This window comes from Poecilia formosa, unplaced genomic scaffold (genome assembly GCF_000485575.1).
Source record: "Poecilia formosa unplaced genomic scaffold, Poecilia_formosa-5.1.2 Scaffold416, whole genome shotgun sequence".
NCBI classification, from domain to species: Eukaryota; Metazoa; Chordata; class Actinopteri; order Cyprinodontiformes; family Poeciliidae; genus Poecilia; species Poecilia formosa.
In genome coordinates, this window is record NW_006800355.1 from 211,141 (window position 1) to 231,715 (window position 20,575).

The 20,575-nt window shown below is 40.3% G+C and overlaps 1 protein-coding gene across 3 annotated transcripts in view; it reads right to left on the reverse strand.

Annotated features, from left to right (window-relative positions):
* Window positions 1-20,381, reverse strand: part of limk1a (LIM domain kinase 1a) — a 50,449-nt gene extending 30,068 nt beyond the window's left edge. Inside the window, exons 1-2 of one of the 3 annotated variants that reach the window (XM_007576782.2) lie at window positions 20,035-20,381; window positions 16,761-16,860 (exon numbers count right to left, since the gene is read on the reverse strand). In XM_007576782.2, coding sequence (XP_007576844.1) covers window positions 16,761-16,860; window positions 20,035-20,092 — 158 coding nt within the window. In that variant the 5' untranslated portion in view covers window positions 20,093-20,381. Of the gene's footprint in view, window positions 1-8,168; window positions 9,095-16,760; window positions 17,251-20,034 lie in introns of those variants that run through there. The other 2 variants (XM_007576781.2, XM_007576784.2) reach the window with 2 other exon arrangements.
* Between the last annotated feature and the right edge of the window lie 194 nt (window positions 20,382-20,575).

The window sequence follows — 20,575 nt, forward strand, 5'->3', positions numbered from 1 at the left end:
ACACACACACACACACACACAGACAGATCCAGACAGCATCTCCCCAGTGTGGATGCAGAGCTGTGCTGCAGCTCAGCAGATTGTTGCTCCAGTATGCAGCGTGTCGGAGCAAACCGGGGGGCAGGGGAGCCTGGAAGTGGGTCAAACCCTCCAGAAGACGTCTGCAGCTACTCAGCTGTCTTCACCCTCCGCCGCTCGATAACTGCAAAGTGCTGCTGATGCAGAAGTCGTACCTGGGTGTGATGCTGGCGCTCACTAAGCCCCGGGGGGGATTTTAATGCTCTAAGGTTCCTCATGGAGATTTCTCTCAGATCAAAGCTAACCGGCAGCAGAGTTTCAGAGACATGACTGAATGCAGAGAGGCTGGATTCTTGCCTTCGGGATAAGAATCTTCTCTAAAAGGAGAAGCAGAAAACCTGTAAAGCAGAGCTACAACTTAAAGCTTTAACACCTTTTTAAAAATAGCGGTTAATCGTGTGTTTTTGGCGGCTTGGTGTATTTTTGGTTGAATGCGGTCGCCTGTGTGCTGGCACTGACACATTATAAGAGGATTAGCAGAGTGAAAAAGCTTCTTCATACTCTGATATGCTGAAACACATTTAAACAGCGACAGCTTGGTGTGTTTTTTTTTTTTTACATTTTGCTAAGCTGCAACACCTCCATGCAGCAAAAAAAATGTTCTGTGGAGAGAAAGAGATTTTCTGAAATGGAGCCTAAGTAAAAAACTAAAAAAATAAATAAAAAAAAATGGATAATGATATAAAAACTTCAAAGACAAAGAAATAAAACACACAGACTGCTCAGACATAAAAGCAAACTCAACAAGCTTTTCTGGATCCCAGAGGGAACGAAGCAGCCAATAGCAGAAGGAGCTGAGATTAGGAGAGGAGAGTTAGTAAATCTGAAACCGTCCCCCCTCCAGTTAAAATCCCTGATGGAATTAGCTCGATGCGTCGAAGGCGGTAATAAATTCCTCTTCCCGGCTGAGAGGAGGAGGCCATGTTGACAGAAGCCCCCTCGACGACCTCCAACTGGACCCACAACAATCTGGTTAATGTTTCAGCACTGTCACGTTTATTTACACTCCGTCTGTAATCTGTCAGGTCTGGTTTCCAGACCTGAGATAACTCTGAGTGGGTGATGAGAGGAACAACATGGTGGGGAAGGAAAAATGGGGAAAAACAGAGCGTTTAATGCGGCGTGTGTGTGAGCCAAAAGCCCTGTTAGTCTAATAGCTGTCCACAATTCACCACATCTATTTAATCTGTCCTGCATGGAAATTACACATCCAAGTATCCACAGTTTTCTTTTGTCGTTGTTGTTGAAGACTAAAGGGCGAGTAAAATCTTAAAAATAATGACTGTATTGCATTATTTTACAATATTTGGAAACGCCATGAAAAGCGATGTCGACTTCTTTTTAATAAGTTTAAACTGTTAAGTTTCAGATTGAAGGATATACATATCTGCTTTGTAGTTGTAATATTTCCCCTGCAGATTCAGGCTTAAACCCGACTAATACATAATCTACAAATGCTTTCTTCTCAAAACAGAACCTTAACCAGATTTGTCAAAGTGTTAGTTGTTTTCCAGCTTGACTGGCTCTGACCCAACCAGCTCGTTGGAAACTCAAGAACCTTTACTTTTTCTCATTATTAAATAAAATCTAGCTAAATGTTTCCAGGTGAATGTTGTTACTCAGCAGGAAAATCTCAATGTTGGCGTTAGGGAAGCGTCGAGGTGCAAAATTTATTTCAAACCAAACTGAGACTTCAATTAAGGTGCCAGACAACGAGAGAGAGCGCTTTCAGTAGATAACAGGAAGGCAAAGTAGCTCGATTTTATGCTTGTAAGCTTCTCATTCCTTTCTTTCATGGAAATCAATGGATCTGGAAATGCTGAAAAACATTTTTATTTCCTCGGTAAGGTAAGGAATCATCTTCTCCAGGGAAACCTTAGAGACTGATGTTGAATGCTAAACAAACTAGCCATGCTAAATGCTTTCAAAATGCCAACTAATTATTTTTAATAGACGACGCTATTTACATAACTGCTCTCTAACATGATATAAATTACTAATTGTGTTACGAAGGATAGAAAATATTTGTAATGTTCTTTTTTATTTATCTTGTAGTTCTTAATGAGAAATTAAACTTGGCTAAAGATCAGTGGCGAAGGTCAAAACTTTGCAAAAATGTATTTAATAATTGGCCTTATTAAATCAATCTACTCCATGGTTTAATGAGCTGGAAAAGAAAACCCACAGAGTATCTTTAACCTGACGATAAAAGGTTGGAAAAAAATCGTAGAAACAATTAAACGGCTCAGATCTTCACAGAGTAAAACCCAAACATAACAAGCATTTCTAGGCTGATAATATGACTTTATTTCAAAGTGAAAACCTTCATGGATCAGAAATGGATACAACCCTGTTATAACTGGAGCAGATACTGGTTTCAGTATATTTATTTTATTCAAATATATATTTAACAACATTTTGCAAATCAACTTTCATATTCAGCTCATGAAAAGTTTTATTTAAGAGTTAAAAACTGATTGAAAAAACTAAAACGATCATCTGGATGCATGAAAAGTAATGACTCTCCCTGATGTAACGCTTCATGCGATGACATAAAATGTTCAGTGTGTTAATTAAACAGTCATACTGTAAAAATGCATATACGAGTGAGAGCGTTTCTATTCGCGTGTCTTTTAACGAGGACGTTTTATCGATTTATCCTGTGAAAGTCTGACCAGGGTCAATACCACACATGATTACTTTGTTCCAGCTGACATAAATAAACTGTGTGAACAAATGAGTGGAGGTAAATCATCCGTCACACATAAAAGCAACCCGGCAACACAGTGACTTGTGAATTTTTTCCCTCACATTTTCAAAACAGCATTTGAGGATCCTCGGAGGAGATCACTGCTGCCTGCAATTCATAAATCATGATTTCAGGGTTTATATTCGATGCTTATGAAAGACAAACCAGATTTTAAAGCCCCCGTTTCTGTTTTCACAGTTATTTCTACCTGATTTCTTTCTTTAACAACAAACGTTAAAGAAATTCACAGTTGTTATTGCAACAAAACAACAACAAAATTCAACGTCAGCCATGGTTCTAACATTTAACATTGAGATAAAAATGCATCCAATCAGACTCCCCTTATCTTTTCTTTTACAGCATATTGTATCTGTTCAGAGGATGCCAGGAAATGATGATATTTTTAGCAACAGGGTCATCAGGTCCATTTTCAGTACCGATGCAAAGATTCAAACTTTGACTGATTTGAATCTGGATGTTTGAGTTAAAAAGTTCAAAATATGTATACGGCTATTTTATGAAATGTAAATTTTATTAAATGGTGTAATAAAATGTAAACACAGCTGAGGCCAAAGCCATCCGTGTCGTTGGCAGATTCAGACTGAAGATGTGTTATAACTGAACCAGAGCGTTTTCACTGGATAGGAAACAAGAGGAATGTCTCAAAAAATTAAACAATTTAAGAACATTTTTAAAACAAACACTTTTACTTACATTTAAAAAAAAATAAAATCATCTTCAGCGTTGGAAGACCTTCATGTTTTCACCCAATTCTTCAGCTCTCTCCACGTGTTCTGAATCAGGACTCAGTCAAAATTACCGTTTTGGTGAAATAAAGTGATTATTTCAAACACAGGGTATGAATAAAACTGTTCAGGTGCCTTTATGATCTTTTAACTACAAATGCACCTGAACATATGGCCGATAGTTGCAACAGTAAGGTTGACATGTTGCCGACAGCGTACCGTCCTCTGATGGTCAATCCAGCAGGAAAACACACCAAGTCAGAGCTAAAATCATCCCAAACTGGTCACCAGTTTGATTTCACCAGATCTCTATGTAACGGAGAACCTTTGGCATGTGGTGGAATGACAGATGTGGATTTTCAGCCTAAAACTGTTTGATGGACCAAAAGTAAAAAAAAAATAAAAAATCTTGTTGAACTCAATTGAAGCACCTCTGAAGGGGGAATCTGATATGACCCAAAGTTTACGTCATAAAGTGGCTGAGATACGGGTGTTTTGGTATCTTGTCTGGATCTGATTGGTAGCGGTAAAACCGAGATCAGAACATTTCAGTCAAAAGCTAAAGGCAGCACAACGCATGAAGATATCCAACTGGGTCTGATGTAACCGTGACTGTGAAACTCAACGCCTCGCAACAAGAAAAACAGTTTGGTCCGACTCCCACACACACCAACCACACTCCCTGACCATCATCTACCGGTCAGCATTTATAAGGTGTGACTGTGTGTGTGTGTGTGTGTGTGTGTGTGTGTGTGTGTGTGTGNTGTGTGTGTGTGTGTGTGTGTGTGTGTGTGTGTGTGGATTTAAAGCCACAGGCCACTGAACGGTACAGAAGGTGAGGCGGCTACAGGAAGCAGAAGGGCTCAAAAGGAAGCGGTGCGACGCGCACAGCCGAAAGATTTACGAGGAGCCAAACCCGTCCACCTAAGACACACACCCACAGACGTGCACACACGCTGCGTTTCATGAAATATTAAATGTGCCTTCATCTCCTTCGCGCTCAGGAGGACATCCATCGCCCGTATCTCTGCCGAGGCAGCAGAAAAGCTCTGCGTAGATACGATCAATAAGCCGATACTCCGATCTGCTCCATTAAAAACAGGAAAGATCAGGCGGTCAGCATCAAGCGTGGGGATCTGATGGAAACGAGAGTGTCTACAGCCAAGATGGAGTCCTCACTGATGAAGAGAAAACACACACACACACACACACGCACACACACACACTGGGGGTGAAAGTCAACCAGAGGAAATGTCAGCCTGTCTGGGGGTCGATCCCAGTCAGACGAGACATGAACAGACGGGGATTTCTGGTCTAGAGCCAAACTCTGTCCACTGATGAAATGAAGGAAAAACCTCCAAACTGTCTCAGGTAAAAGTTTTCACCTGTCATCCAGGTGTTTAATCCTCCTCCTCCTCCTCATTACCATCATCAGCCAAACTGATTAGCCTCTGACGACAGCCTTACCAGAGTTAAACGGGTTTGGATTAGTAAGCTTTGACTAATTACCGTTCCCTGCAGACACATTCAATTCCCACACTCCCTCCCTACACTTTATCAACCCCTCCGCCTCCTTCGCCATGGTAACCCAGGATGCCACGGAGATGATGTCAGCCTCAAACGCATAAAAACACTCGACATTACCTCATCTCCTTCTGATAAGCCTCCCTCTGTGTCTAATGGGCGGCTTCAGACTCATTCAGGAAGTCCCACAGCCAATCAGACCTCATTCTGATGTCCTCACCTTCAACTCAACAGCATTTACTCTGACGTGTGTTTAACATCTTTCAGTCTTGAACGCAGCGGCGACGGGCTGTGCATTTAAAAACAGCCGGCTGAACAGACCGTCTCTTTATCCGAGTGCCTGTTCTTTATTCAGGCAGCAAACAGGAGTCCTAGCAGCCGGCGAGGGAGTGAAGAGCACGCCAGCGCTTTTCTTTGTGTCTGCTGAGCTTCCCCGGCCGTCAGCACGGTCAGTCTCTCTCCTTCCAGAGCGGATGAATAAAAGGTCTTTGGGAGCCACAAAGAGTGTCGATTCAGCTCCAGGCGGGGATTCAGGCAGAAAGGCAACAAAACAAAGCCGTTTACAGACTTATATCGTTTTGGTTTTTAATGCATTCTTTTATGTTTTCAAACTAAAGTTTCATTTTACTTTTACAATTGAGCAGATGTGAGACTCTCAACATGTTGTCCTTTTAGTTGCTGCATAAAACAAAACCTGAAGACAATCATGTCTCAGATGTAACGCTTAGTTATTGTAAGAAGTTCAGACAGATTAACCGGATTTATCCTGATAGTAACACCTTGGTGGTAAAGCCAAACTCAGCCGACCAATCAGACACTAGAGATAACGCCGCGTGATTTTAAACCGTTCATGAAGTGAAACTCAGTATGAACGATTAAGGTCAAAAGTGATAAAGGTACAAAAAATAAATAAATAAATTAGCTCTTTAATCTTTTATTTTGAAGTCACATTGAGGATTTAGGAGTCTAGACTCCATCGGGTCACCGTGCAACAAAAATTTAATTTTCAGAGTGTGATTAAAGTGTAGAGCCGAGAGCCGAAGGTTAGAGCTGACTGAAAGGCGATTAATCAAAATATTCCACCGAAGAGGAAGGGTGTCTCCTCCTCTCAGAGAACGGCATCGGCTTGAACGAACTCGAGGTGATGGAGGAGGATCAGAGAGTTTAATCCATCAGGAAAACACTGATAAATGCATGAAATCGAGGAACAAAAGTGACAAAATTTACAGAAACAGGAAACGGCCAGTTAAATGGGACTTTAACATAATACAGCATTCAGTTATTTTAGAAAATCCCAAATATACATTAGCTTTGTTCTGAAGTCTCGTAATCTCTGGACGTCTTATTGCATTTCTCTAACAATGACTGTACTTTCCGGATGAATCTCAGCTCCTCTGTGTCACGTCCCATTTACTCCCCAAAGATGAAAAGTTTCAAATGAAAAGTTCCTAGAGTGTAAAATAAATCTTCCAGATTATTTTAGAAGAATGATTGCCACTAGTGACTTTCTGAAAACAATTATTTCTGAACATTTTTCTCCACTGATTAAATCTACTCAAACTAAAAGGTGGATTTTTCTATTTTTATGTGCTACTTTAAGGTGCAATAGCAAAAGATTTATGTCTGGAGGTTTCATGCATCGACAGCAGGGATTAAATAAAAATGGAGGAAACTTTGCAATTCAGAAATGGAAAATTAAAGGAAGTAATGTACACACACACACAAGCAAAAGAGTGAAATAAAACAGGAAAAATCAAGCAGATTGCTCTTTTTCAGTGTAAATGTTCCCCTTATGACATAAAATACAATTATTAAAAAATATTTATTTGTGACTTTAGCGGAAAATGAGCAAAAAATGTGAAAGGACATAAATGAAAAAGAAGTAATACTTCTACTGTTTATTTTCCTAAGATCATTTCAAACATGGACGTTTAACTTTTACACTGGTTCTGCTAGAGAAGTTGTATTTTTGTGTTGTGGTTTTAGTTTTGATTCTCATTTCCAGGTTCTGTTCTCCAAAAGTTTCTGAAAATAAAATGTCACACAAAAGTTTCTTTGGCAAGCATCTCATGCATCGAACAAGATAAAACACCCAAAGTAAAAAAAAAACACACAAAAAAAAACAAGTTTCCTCTCTGACAATCTGGGTTATCATGATGACACAAACAGATCCGAAGCAGTCTGGTGAAGGCAAAGCGACTCGCTCACAGTGACAGAGATGAAACAACCAGACCGCACATGAGATGTGAGTCACATGTTTTAGCGACAGGCTTTTATTCAATGTTGCACTGACAAAACAAAAATAGGGAAGCCAAAACTAATTTGGGTTTTTTGCATCCTGAGTTAAAGACGTGTGACGGAGGCGGCGGATCGATGTGCGCTCTGGGTTTTGGGGAAGTAAGACGAAGCTCAGAGAGAAATGAGCAAATCTCAGCCACTACACGCTTCTGGAAAAGTCTACAATAATGATGAAAATGAAAACAAAATAAAATAAAATACCGATTCGGTTCAATTCAATTTTGCCAGTTTCAGAGTTTCACATTATAACAGGAAGTGAAAAGCACGTATTTTCTGCTTTCTTATAAAAGTTAATCAAGCTTATTCAGGTGCAAACTCTCGGGTAGAGAAAGAAAGATAGAACTTTTCCATGTTTAGTTTGGTTAATATGACATATCTGTAAAATTTAAGGAGAGGACAGAAACTCTAACAGTGTAATTAATGTTGGTCAATGCTCGTCGTACCTGTAATCTGACACCTCAGTCTGGCATTTTGACACTTTTATGGCTAAAATAAGAGCAAAATTTCAACCACACAGAAAATGTAAGTCTGTGAGTTTCTGTTCTGACTGAACAAAAAACACTTTTGCAGCATCTACAAGCGTCTGCTGGATCAAAAATAACCACCTACGTACAAACAGGATGTCTTACGGCAGATTTGTTTATTTAACAGCTAAAGTTAAAGACTCAAAGTTTGATAGAGACTGAAAACGTGAACCAGATCAGCTCGAGTTGAGCTTAAGTTCAGCCTTCAGGTTAAAAGTCAACAAACACAGAGAGAGACTTGGTGCTTACAGGATCGGCTGCTTCCCTCTGCGCCGGCTCTCTGCTGACGTGCCGCTCCGCGGAGCGAAGCTCTTGTTTTGACAGTTCGAAGAGAGACTCATGTCACCGGCTCTGATGTTCAGCTACTGCAGCCTGGCTGTCAGAAGCATCAGTGTCCCCGTCTCTCTCCTTATGCCCAGTCCCTCCCTTCCTCTACTTCCTCTATAAGCTAAATCGAAAGAGAACAGGAGGGGGGGAAGGTCACGCTTTTTTTTTTTAAATCTCCCGTTTCCCATCCTCTGACCCTGTGACGGTTCAGGATTCACCCGCCCAAGCTCACTTCGTCTCCTTCCTAATCGCGTCGAGGACTCGGCCCATTTCCTGGACCTGTCGATTTGTCCTGGCAGCACAAATCAAATTTCCCAGCTCTCCATCATCTGTTGAAGCCTCCCACGTCTCCCTGGATAATCAGACATGGCAGCCTCCTTGCAGGGGAGCGAGGCTTTCTGAAAGACGAGGGGAAGCGAGGCAGCAGATTTCCTTTCTCACACATGGTGAAGTGTCACCTTAATGAAATCTCAGCAGCCACAAATAGAGATGCAAAAGCACTGATGGTGTTTTTACTTCTTTATGTTTTTTCACTTTCCAATCAAAAGTTCAACGTCTTGCCATGCATAATTGTAATCAATTGAAGGAGTCTGATGCATTTGTTCGCTCCCTCGTCTTTGCACAACGGCTCAAGCTCAGTCAGATGGAAGGAGGGAATCTGTGAACATCAGTTTTCAAGCCACAGATTCTAAATTGGTTTCAGGTTTGGACTTTGACTAGTCCGATCTAAGAGAAGGATAAGCTTTGATCAAAGCCACTCCTCTGTAGTTCTGAAAGAACAGCTGGGTAATTACACACAGCTGAAGTTTATTTCCTAAATATGTGATTCTGAATGCAATTAGCAATGTTTTAAAACGTCAAAAATCAAATGCAGGGTTTGAGACGTATGCTTTGCTGAGGATAATCGTGTAATTTTTTTTTATGTTCTGTTGGATTCAAAATTTAAAACTTGCATTAAAAACTTGCAGAAATTAAGTTTTTTGTTTGTTTTTGCATATTAACACAAGCCAGGGAGTATAAATTATAATCTTTTTAAGAAAACAGTAAACTGCTATCGGCCAGTAAAAGCCTAATTGGTGCATCTGAACAGCAGCTTCCCTGTCCGGCACCACAGACAAGATCTGAAATTTTAAAATATGAGCCAATTAAATGCCAACAAAGATAATAAATATCAGTATCAGTACATATTTATTTATATTTCAGTTTCTGAATTTTCTGTTTAGAAACCAATCCAAGTTGCTGAAGACAAACTTCCCTTTGTTTTTGTTGCTGCTGTCATTATTTAACACATTACAGGTTTTGTTACGATGCGCTGCATCAAGACGAATCTTTTAACTCAATGCATTATTCATCACATGATTCGTCTCCTTCAGACTCTGTTGCCAGGCAGAGTTTCCCTGCAGATGCTGAGTCACTGCAGCTCTTTATGATGCCCGTCAGAAAATCCAACTAAGACTTGTTTCTCCCGAGAAGCGAACACATCTGCATGCTTTTCCTCTGCAAGGTAAACATGCTGCACGGCTCAGGACAGCAGATCCGGTGTCAGTCTGTCCTTGAGGGCAAACCGGCCTTGTCCAAACATTTACTAGAAGAGCTCACACTGAGTATTTACAACGAATGTGGGAACAAAAAGGCTGTTATTTAAAGTGCAAAGTAAGCAGCAGACTGTGGGGTGACGAACAGGGCAGCGACTACAGCAGGTGTAGTTTTATAGTTGGAGAAGATGGAGGGCTGCAGAGTGCTGCAGGGACACTGCAGTACTCTGCTTCTGCTTTTACAAGCAGGCAAAAAAAAAAAACAACTTTATTTACAAAAAAAAAAGCCTTATTTACTGATGCACATTTCTGATGCTTTTTACGAGAAGAAGCCTGCAAACCAGAATAGGTTTTAATATTTTTCTAGTTATTGATTTATGTTCCAATATTCATCAGAATAACTTTAAAAAACATAATGACTCTTTTTGTATTAGAAGTTTTTCATCTCTAATAGTCAGCGGGATAAAATAAATACATGTAATGTCTCAAACTGTCTTATAAAATATTCGTCAGGCGTTTCTTCAACTTAAATCTCCTGGAAAACATCTCGAAGGTAAAGAAAAGCTGCCACGTCCCAAATTCCCTAAACTGTAAAAAATTATAAACCTCTTCAAAATGGGGTTTGTCAAAGACAAAGAAGGTAAATTACATCCTGTGTTGATGTCAATAGAAGCTCTTCATGCTGCAGCACAAACAATAAATAATAATACTGCCTCTGAAGAGACAGTAAACACCAGCAGATGACATTACACTGCAGGATGCTGTGATGGAAGCAGAGCCCAGTGGAGAGGGATTTTTATGACCAAACCGGGTTTTTTCTTCTAATTCTCCAAACTGTTTTTCTCGATTTTGGAGACACAGCAGCTGAGACGGTTCTGAACTGTGTGGTCGTCACGAAGGAATCGAGTGAAAACATGTGACGGGAAGAGAAACAACTTCATTGGTTGTCATGCCTCAAACGACGACATTATGCTGTAAAACAGCCTATCTTGGTTAATCTAGAGATTCACTTGTCGTCAACATTTCTAAAGACTCAAAAATCCAAAAACTTTGAACCACTATTTTTGCGACCTTTGACACAATCTGGATTCAGGATCCATTTGCATTCAGACTGAATCTTTCTGTCTGGTCCCGTTCGTCGCTGTGCTCATCCCTCATTTAAACAGCGCTGCCGTTTCTGTCCCAGCGGCCGCCTTCACTGTCGATGCGCGTCAAACGTCTCCTCTGAGACGGAACCGCAACAAAGCAGGAATACGTTACAATCAATAGCTTTCACTTACTGACGGAAGAAGACTTTCTTCAGGCTGGTCATAAGGAGATGCATCTCAACTACAACAGCTTGTTTTGGTGGCTTGGGAAACAAACAAACAAACTTTGAAATATGCAACAGAAAGCAAACAGAAAGCAGAAATAAAGGGAAAATATTTAGCAGCGGGAGCTCGGCTCCATTTTCCCACGAAGCCTGACCAACACTGAGGCTATTTTAAGAGGAACATTTTCTATTTTTCCACCCAGGGGGACGGTTCTCTGGGTACTTACAACCACCCCCATCTCTAATCTCGCTTTCTTTTTTGCTGAACCCAAATATGCTAGAATCTAAACAGCATATCTGCCAGTGAAGTTACCTGAACCTGCCCTCTTTCCAGCATCCAGTCATGCGATGCTTAGAGAAATATCTTCGGTTTTTCCAGAGAAAGGAACTTTCCTCTGCGTTCTGTCATAGCATGTCACACAAAGAGGCCAGAGATTCAGTCTGATATCCGACACCTCAAAGGAGAGACGCTGAACGGAGCTGGAAAAAGCTTCTGACTGACGCTACGATTACAAAGAAATGCAAAGAAGTGTGTTTACCGTCCCACTTAAATATCCAAATGAAAACTTGTGGAAATGTTTTGCATGAATGAATAGAGACGAGCCCCAAGCCATCATCCACATGTTTCTGGATGCCACACACACACACGCACACGCAGAAACACACACACACACACGCACACACACACACACACACACACACACACACACACACACACACAGAGCACAAATCCTTTAAAGACTCTGACCTCTGCACGGATGCCCTCCTCAGGTTTCCCATTCAGACTTCCGCTGGGAGGAAATCATTAATGGCACATCGAGCTGCCAGTTTTTCACCCGGCGGCAGCAGCCACCACGCCAATGATCAATCGGCTCAGATGAGTCTGGGTAAACCGGCACAGACGTGTATCAGGCATTAAGCAAATCAATGAAAAGCAGCATGGGAGACAGGAAGCGTGGCGAGGAGTCAGGAAGCTGCTGCAGCTCTACTGGAACATCTAGTGGCAGATGACAATAACATCGAAAACAGGAAAAGGTTTAAATTAAACTCAAAGCTCCAGCACTGAGAACAAGTTTTCTGACTTAATACGAGTTTTCAGCTGCTCTTGTTGAGGTTCCTCTGCTGTTTAAACGACAAGCTTTACACATCATTTCCAGGTCAAACATGCATAAAAAAACTGGATATTCAATCTGGAAGCTGCAGGCTGCATTATTTCCAATTACCAGAGATTTCAAACCTGTCAGCAGATTATAATCTCTGAATCTGATCCAACCTTCATGTTGGTCAATGACCAAAAGATTCCTGTTACTAAAGATAGGCTGAATAGAAATTTATGAGAAAATGACCAGTTTTCCTTCAAGATATCTTACCTTAGGTTTATTTGAGAAATGTGTGATCACCATCACTGGTTTCAAAACTCGCCGAATAACTTAAAGGAAAATAACAAATCTTTGCACGTTGAAATCGCATCTTGTTGTGCAAAAACGTTTTAAATTGTCTGAGCATTTATCAACTTGAAAATTTTTCCACTTAAATGAGATCATGCAAGTGTGAGACTTCCAGACAGATGGTGGCGCCAAAACACACAAATGGATAAAAAAAAAAGAAAAAAAAAAAGAAAACGCACACCAGTGTGGAGAGATGAGCCGTTTTCTGAGCAGCAAAAATAATTTATCCCTCAGGAAGAACAAGTGTACAAAAGCTGCATCGATATTCTGGTCAGAAACTCTTTCACTCATCCTTTTTGGTTCTTTTCTTCTTCTGTACAGACATATAAACCAGTGCATTATATCACCCCATCTGGCTGAGCTGAAAATAGTTTTACTAAGAGACGCAAATTCCCACAACGGCCCAACAGCTTGCACAAAAAGTTAAGAACCTTAATGGTGCAAACAAGATGAGCTGTTCAAATAAAGTGGGGCTGAAATCATCAACTGTAATTATCAGGATGAAATGATTATTAAAATATTTGTCAACTAATTTAGCCATTGATTAATTGTTAGCTGCAGTGTACAGATTTAAAAGGCCATTTGTTCAAAGAACAACCTGAGAGCAGCAATAAAGACAAAACTGCACAATATACATATATACACATACATATGTAAAACTCCCATTAATCACTTTTTGCTATCTTATTCCACTTTGCGCAATAAAATATTTACTTATTTTCTCATTTAAAAAAGGAATTAAATTATTTAGTTTTTTTTTTGCATCTTTTAATGTATTTCTATTATATAAAAAAGGCTTATGTGGTTAAATGAAAAATCTGCAGAATGTGCCAATTTTTTTTATCTGATCAACTGATTAACCACCAGAAAAGTTGATTGCTAAAATAATTGTTAGCCCCAAAATAAACACTGGAAACTAATTTTATCCCAGAGGTTTTCGTTCGTTTTGTTTTGCTGCATGGCGGTCCACCTTCTGAATAATTTAAGACAACACTGAGGCTCTGAGGAAAGTGAAAAACGGCACACATTAGCAAAAAGGCGTTGTGCAGATTTCACAAACACATGGATATGAATAAAAAGGTGATTGAGTGGAAAGTGAAATCTACAATCTGTTGGGTAAAGTATTAGATTTACTCTCTGCAGGCCAGTAGTGACAACATGACCAAGAGACAAACTCCACCTCTACATCATCTACATCACATGTGTCAAACTCAAGGCCCGCGGGCCAAATCCGGCCCGCCATAGCTTTTTATGTGGCCCTCTAGATTCTAGACTGAACACCAAGTGAGCTTAAATATGTTATCAATTAAAACAATGCTGTTTTTATCTGTTTACTGACAAGTTATTTCAATCAGTCCCTCCAGTTTTTTGAAAATTATTGTGGAAATTCACACAAAATCAACAAATCCTAGCACTTCTTTTTGCCCCGAGAGTTCATTGTAGATTTTTCTCAAACTGTTCTTACTTGTACTAAACAGCTGCCTCAGCCTTAATTGATGTCTATAGTAACGATCTATACAGCTGGTAATAAAAAGTTGCATCTGCAGTAGTAAATAAGCGCAAATATCGGAAATATTTCCAAATTAGTACCACAAAAAAAAAAAATCACAAAAAGTATCACAAAATCCTGGAGGGACTGAAAATCCATCCATCCATCCATCCATCCATTTTCCTTCACCCTTGTCCCTCAGTGGGGTCGGGAGGGGTGGACTGAAAATATGTCCAATAATATTGTTTAATTTTAAGAATTCATTAATAATTTAACAATTTAACAGGTTTTATCAATACATTCTGGCACAACTGGCCCTTTAAGAGCGTTCACGATCTTGATTTGGCCCAAAACAGAAATGAGTTTGACAGCCCTGGTTTAGGTGGAGGAAACTCTGCTGTAATATAGTCAGGACTTGTTCAAACATCCCATCAGTTTCCTGAGTAAACACTAAGGCCTGCTGCTGCTGCTGCTGCTGCTGCTGCTGCTGCTGCTGCTGATATGACGGTGGATCGTTAGTGTGACTGACAGGAGCCGCAACGCAACATTCCTGCAAGCTGCACCGAGGCGTTCTCTGAATAAACAACCTCAAATCTGATCCTACAGGTAAACAGTTAATATTTTCTTTCTTTTTTTTAAATAATTATATCAAAAATGATGAAGTTTGATTCAACTACATTTTTTAAAAAATATGTTAATTTGGTATGGCACTCATGGTTAGAATAGCAAAGCATCGTTAATTACATATATACATATTTTTCACTTTCTACTTTAATACTACCTTAGATTAGGGCCAATAGATGAGTATGGAAGTAAAGTAACTGAAGCATCAGAATATGTTATAGTAAAAAATGGCATTTTGTGTAATATCATTCAGCTAAACAAAAAGCTTAAAATCCTGAAGATTTGAAAACATTTAAAAAAAAAAACAATGACCTGACAAACATCTGAAATTAGCAAAACTGATCTTCTGTCTCTAAAGAAACACTCATGCCATCCATCAGTACCTTTTGAGTAATTTGAACCTAAAAAAAAGAAGAAGAATATGAATGCAAGTAAAACAGATTCTAATAAAAACGTCTCAGTGAAGTAGTAAGTACGGCAGGTTGTTGCTGGCATGTCACCAGAGCAACAGGAGCCGTCTGAGTATAAACCAGGCAGAAGCTGCTGATGTTGTCTCAGACATCCAAGCTGGACCTGTTCTCAGTACAGCATGCAAGTGAAAACATGTCCAACATCAGTCAGGAAGATCAGGCTGTTACAGCTGTTAATGAGACAGTTGCAGGTACGTCTGCAAACCAGCTAGAAAACAAGCAGTCAAGATCATTCTGCAGAGTTTCAGCTGCAGCAGGACCTGAACCAGAGACGTCATGTTGACCGTGAACTGGCAGCGCTGACCTAACCATTGGGAAATTAAAGAGACATGGCTGAGCGAGCTGAAAAGCTATTACCAGGCTGGAAACATTTGCATGTTCATCGTTTATGAAGAAAAGGTGCTGAGTTGGAACGAAAGGCTTAAAGGCACGAAGGGATTACAGTCCAGGAAAAAAAATTTAATCTATAGCTTTGAGGTATGACGAGATATTAATTGAGCTGTGCGTTTCATTTTTGATCTTCATTTGATCTTCAGTCGCTTGGTGGGGACGCAAACAAACGGCACAACAAGACACACACCTCGGATGTAAACTTTGACCTCACCAATAGACAGCAAATTCATGAACGAACAAATCTCATCAAGTTATTCTGACCAAATGTTTATTCAAAGGCAGGACAGCGTAGGTCATAATCATTGCATTTCGTTTCACAAATTTAAATCCACGTTTTGATAAGTATTTCAAAATTTGAACGTGAATCCAGAGTTTTATTCACTGACGTCACTAAATGCTTGAGATTTAAGGAGGGAAAATGCAAATTTAAGGTTAATCTTCATTTGACCAGACCTCACTGGCCCAGAAAGCTTCCCATCCGATCCAAGCAGAAGAGTTCATCTCCCAGTTCTATGAGCTTTTCTTTAATTATTATTATTTATTTCCATTCTTTTTCAAATTGCAGTGTTAATATTTGGTTTGATTTCAAATAAATCCTGAATCCTGACAAATACAAGGAGATCTTCTTCTTCTGCTACTAAAGTTGGATAACTCTGTGGACAGGAAGTTGACACTTTCACTGTTGATTTTGAGCCGTTTTTAAACTGATTCATGGACATTAACACAGGCTTCAGAACAACGGCCACTTCAGCAGTTTTATGGTCCTAAAATCAGAACCCGAAGCTTAGAAATATTTGGTATTTCTATTGAATTACATAAAATCCATGGGCAGCAAACAAAGGGAAGGAGGAGCAAACAATCACACAACGCCTCTCGGATTAATTAGCTGTCAGACTTTTATATTAACCTGATAAATATGTTGCAGCTTCAGGCTGTCAGGCTTATTCAACAAGGAGACTTTGTCCTTTGCTTCAGGATAGAAATAAGTGAAAACTGTGGTTCATTCACTGACAGAGGATTTCCTATTGCAACCAAATAGTAAACAGTTAAAATAGGTCATCATTAGGCTGGATGTGTAAAATAAATACACACTTATACCCAAGGATATTTGATCCATTAATCCGAAACGTGATTTATGTGGGGGGGAAGGGGGTTGTTTGTTTTTTTTCCACATGGTTGCATGCGACCAAAACACTTTGGTCCTCATTTCTGTGTCGGCAGCCAAGTGGGGTCAGTTTTCTACCTGAAGCAGATGGTGTGCCAGTCGGCGTTGAGGGCCTGCAGGTACTGCTCATCGTAGATCCTCTCTTTGCATCCCGCGCACTCCGGCAAACTTCCTCCAGCTGCAAAGACACGTGGGAAAACGGGATCAAACCCACACGGATGCGAGGCTTTATTTGGGGCCTCGGCAGATCCAACAACGTTCTGATTGTGTCCGTGTTTGCATGAGGCGCTTATCTGGCTTCCCATGCAAACTGACCCAGCTGGTTTATGATTCGCCTGAGGAAGAAGCTGAACACACAACAAGCTGCTCTGACATCACTTCTGGCTCAGCTGTACGAACACAGCAGCCAGGCTTCTGGTGCCTGACTGACTTCTGGGTAAACTGGTTATGAGCTGGTAACGGTGTATTTATATTTAATAGCATGAGAACCAGGAATAATGTGGTGATGTTTCCCTTTCCTTAGTCTTTAAGCTTCCTACTCCGATGGAAACATATAAGATAAATTATTAAAGTTGCTCCAGCGAAGCTTTAGGAAAAATTCCCTGCAGTTTTTTTTTTTTTTAAAGGTTACTTCATAAACGTAGAAACCAATCAAAAGGTTCTCTGAAGGTTAGATTTTGAAAATGTAACCTTTAGAGAAGGTAACCCTGCGATTCTACAAACCTACTTTCAGGGGAAACTTGAAAGTTTTCTGAAGTTTCTCTACAGTAAAGTTGCCCTTAATCATTCATGTAACACTTCTTAAAGGTGTTGTATACGTTACATCTGGAAAATAATAGGGAACCTTTAGCAAACATTTCTTGACTGTTTCTAAAAGACTGCACTGTCAGCTTTGCATTTATCCTTCAGGGAACCCGTTAGGAATGGTCCAAAAAGGTTCTTTAAAGATGAGATTTTGAAAGTTATGGTTTCACATTTAGAGAAGATTCAGCTCCACACAGATCACACAGTTGCATAATGTTTCAGTGAACCTGCAGGACCCTCTGAAGGTTACACTCCGAAACTTGTAGAAAACCTCGACTAAATATGAAACTTTCTACAAGGTTGCATGTTGAAAGTTTTAGTTACTATTTGCTTGTAGCTCAAAAATGTTGCACTGTCTTTCTTGAAACTAACCTCAAGAGAACCAATAGGGAAGATTTCATAAGGTTTTCAAAAGCTGTCTAGGCCTGTCACAATAAATCAATTAATTGCATGATAAATTAAAAGAAACTCAATAATTTTCATTTGCTTGATTTATCGTTTTTCTCTTTTCTCTCTTATTTTACCAAAAACTGAATGATAAAAGTCTTCAGTCTGGTGTTTTGGTCTCAACTAACTCTTTTTTTGAAAAGTAATTTTGTTTACAGAGACTTCCTAATTTTACTCCATTTGTTGTCTCTGTTGTTGTCTTCCTTGGATATCCCAAATCTCTTCCAGTTCTAGTGTTTAAATGTTCAATAAAACGTAAAGTTTCTTGATCTTTGAGAATGTGTTATTGCATTTTTAGGCCATTATTACTATTATATTACTTGAAAATGGTCTCAAAACAACAATGTTGTCATTTATCGCAATAAGTTCTGGGACAAGTTATCGTCCAGCAAAATTTATTTTACAGCTGTCCCTGTAAAAGTTGTATCTATGCTCCAATAAACCTGTCTGAAGATTACTTCATGAAAGGTGTTGGTATCTTCGAGCTATCTTTTAGGGAAAGTCCCTCAATTGGTTACATTGTGAAAGATTTAGTTTCCCTTCAGTGAACACAAAAGCAACTCTCCCTCTAATTGCTCTTTAGATGACGTCCTGTAAGTCAGAGGGAAGTTAACCTTTATAAAACCTTTATGGAATATCATAAAAGTTCTGGTCAGACTTCAGGAAACTAATGCAGGACATTTCTGGATGATTTCTTAAAGGTTACACTGCGACTGTAGAAGCCTCTACGGAACATTATCTGATGGTTCTCATAAGGTTTTATGTTCAATGTTGAGGCTAACTTTTAGAAAAGTGGAAGAGACTCCCTGGAGATTCCAGTAAAAAAAAAAGGCATTTTCACAGAGAACGATTTAACAAGTTACTCAACAGGTAAAACAAGGTAAGATGCTGTTCTTACTAAAATGTTTCCAACCCAAAGGTTACTTTATCATTCATCACCCGTCTAGCAAACCATTTTGCATCCAAGTTCTCCATTTGTTTTAAGAACTTTGCTTCCTTTTATTTTTGGCAGATCACAACAGCTAATGGGATAAAGTAGCATTAATGTGGTCGCTCATGTATTATTGAAGACCTGAGATCTTGAGGTTGCACAACAGTTTTCCTGAAAGTTGGCAATCTGCACAACACAAAGCGACGTGTGCAAACATTAACCTGACCTCAGTGTTGAGGGCGGCCTGCAAAGGGCCGTTCACGGCTCCCTTCCTTCTCGCTAATGAGAAAAACAGTTGGTCTCAGGAAGAATAAACCCCTTTGGATGAGTTAATATGAGAGGCATCGTTCACTGCAGAGGAGGCATTGGCTGCAGCTAAAGACAGGAGACTTTGGAAGACATCCATTTCTTTGAAAAATGAAGGAAAGAAGAGCTTAGTGGCAAAACAGGCTTAGGGTTACTACACTCACTGGTTTCTGAAGTCGAATGTCTAAGAGTGATTCTTTCTTTGCTGCATTTGTCAAGAGGAGATAGCAAAAGCAAACAGACACACCCTCATCTTCCCCCGCACAGCATGAGCTGTACAGGTGAAGCACATATGTCTTGCAGAATCATTGCAATGCAAATGTAAACATGCAAAGTCTGCGCGGTTCTATTCATAGAACATGAGGGGACAGGACTAACACAGTCTAATACAAGAGGGACAGATGAAAAACCTACAACACAACCAAAATAAGAAGCTAATATTAAACCCTACATTTCTGTGAAATTATGTCCTTTTTTTTTACCCACCCAAATGGTAATAAGCACTTAGAAAAGCAGTTGTTTTTCATTTAGACCTAAGAGTCTTGTCTTTTCACCGTTTTGTTGTTCATCTTTAATCTGATCATAAACAGTCATGTTTTTTACTGGTTGAACACGCAGAGTGAGCTTGGTGCGAGAGTCTCTGGTGCACACAAACATGATGGATGCATCAACTCGAGGAAAACACGGCTTCAGAATCAGCGCTAGCATGCCCAAACAAGCCTCCCTTTGGGTGAAACGCTGACAAATTCACATCTGATCAGTGGATGTCAAACATAACAGCACAACTCCGCATTCATCGCCTCTCTGTCTGCAGCGTCCTCTGCCTTTTAAACGCCCTCACCCCTCCAGCAGCCAGCTCCTCACCTTCTTCCTCTCCCATGCGTTCGTCCTTCCAGGTGCAGCAAAGCAGCATCAACCTCATTCACTTTCCTCTGGTCTCCTCCGGAGAACCTCTGGTCGACAGAGAACCGGTAACCGACGTCCCCCAGCGGCTCCACCGCAGCGCGCTTCCCCGGTGCTGGTGTTGGCTGTGCCTCGGTCGATCCCCGCAGCCGCAGCGGCCCACGCTGCTTCCTCCTGCCCGCTGCTGTTCGCTCGGTTCTCCGGCGGTTCATTCAACAGATCCGCCGACCAATGGAGTGGCAGAGCCGGGGAGAGGAAAATACAGAGGCTGGCCAACCGGGAACACGCCCCAGTTAATGAATTCAGGATTTGTTTCCCATTCGGAGGGAGGGAGAAGAAGAAGAGAGGAATCTATATATGGCAAGTCGTTGTAACATATAATCTAATCACTGTTTAGGATACAAAAACAGCTGCAAACACAGAACTAAAACTGTAATCAGCCTTCAATATCTCACTCGAGGGAGTCTTAAGATAAAATAATGCTTCGTTACTGCCACAGTCA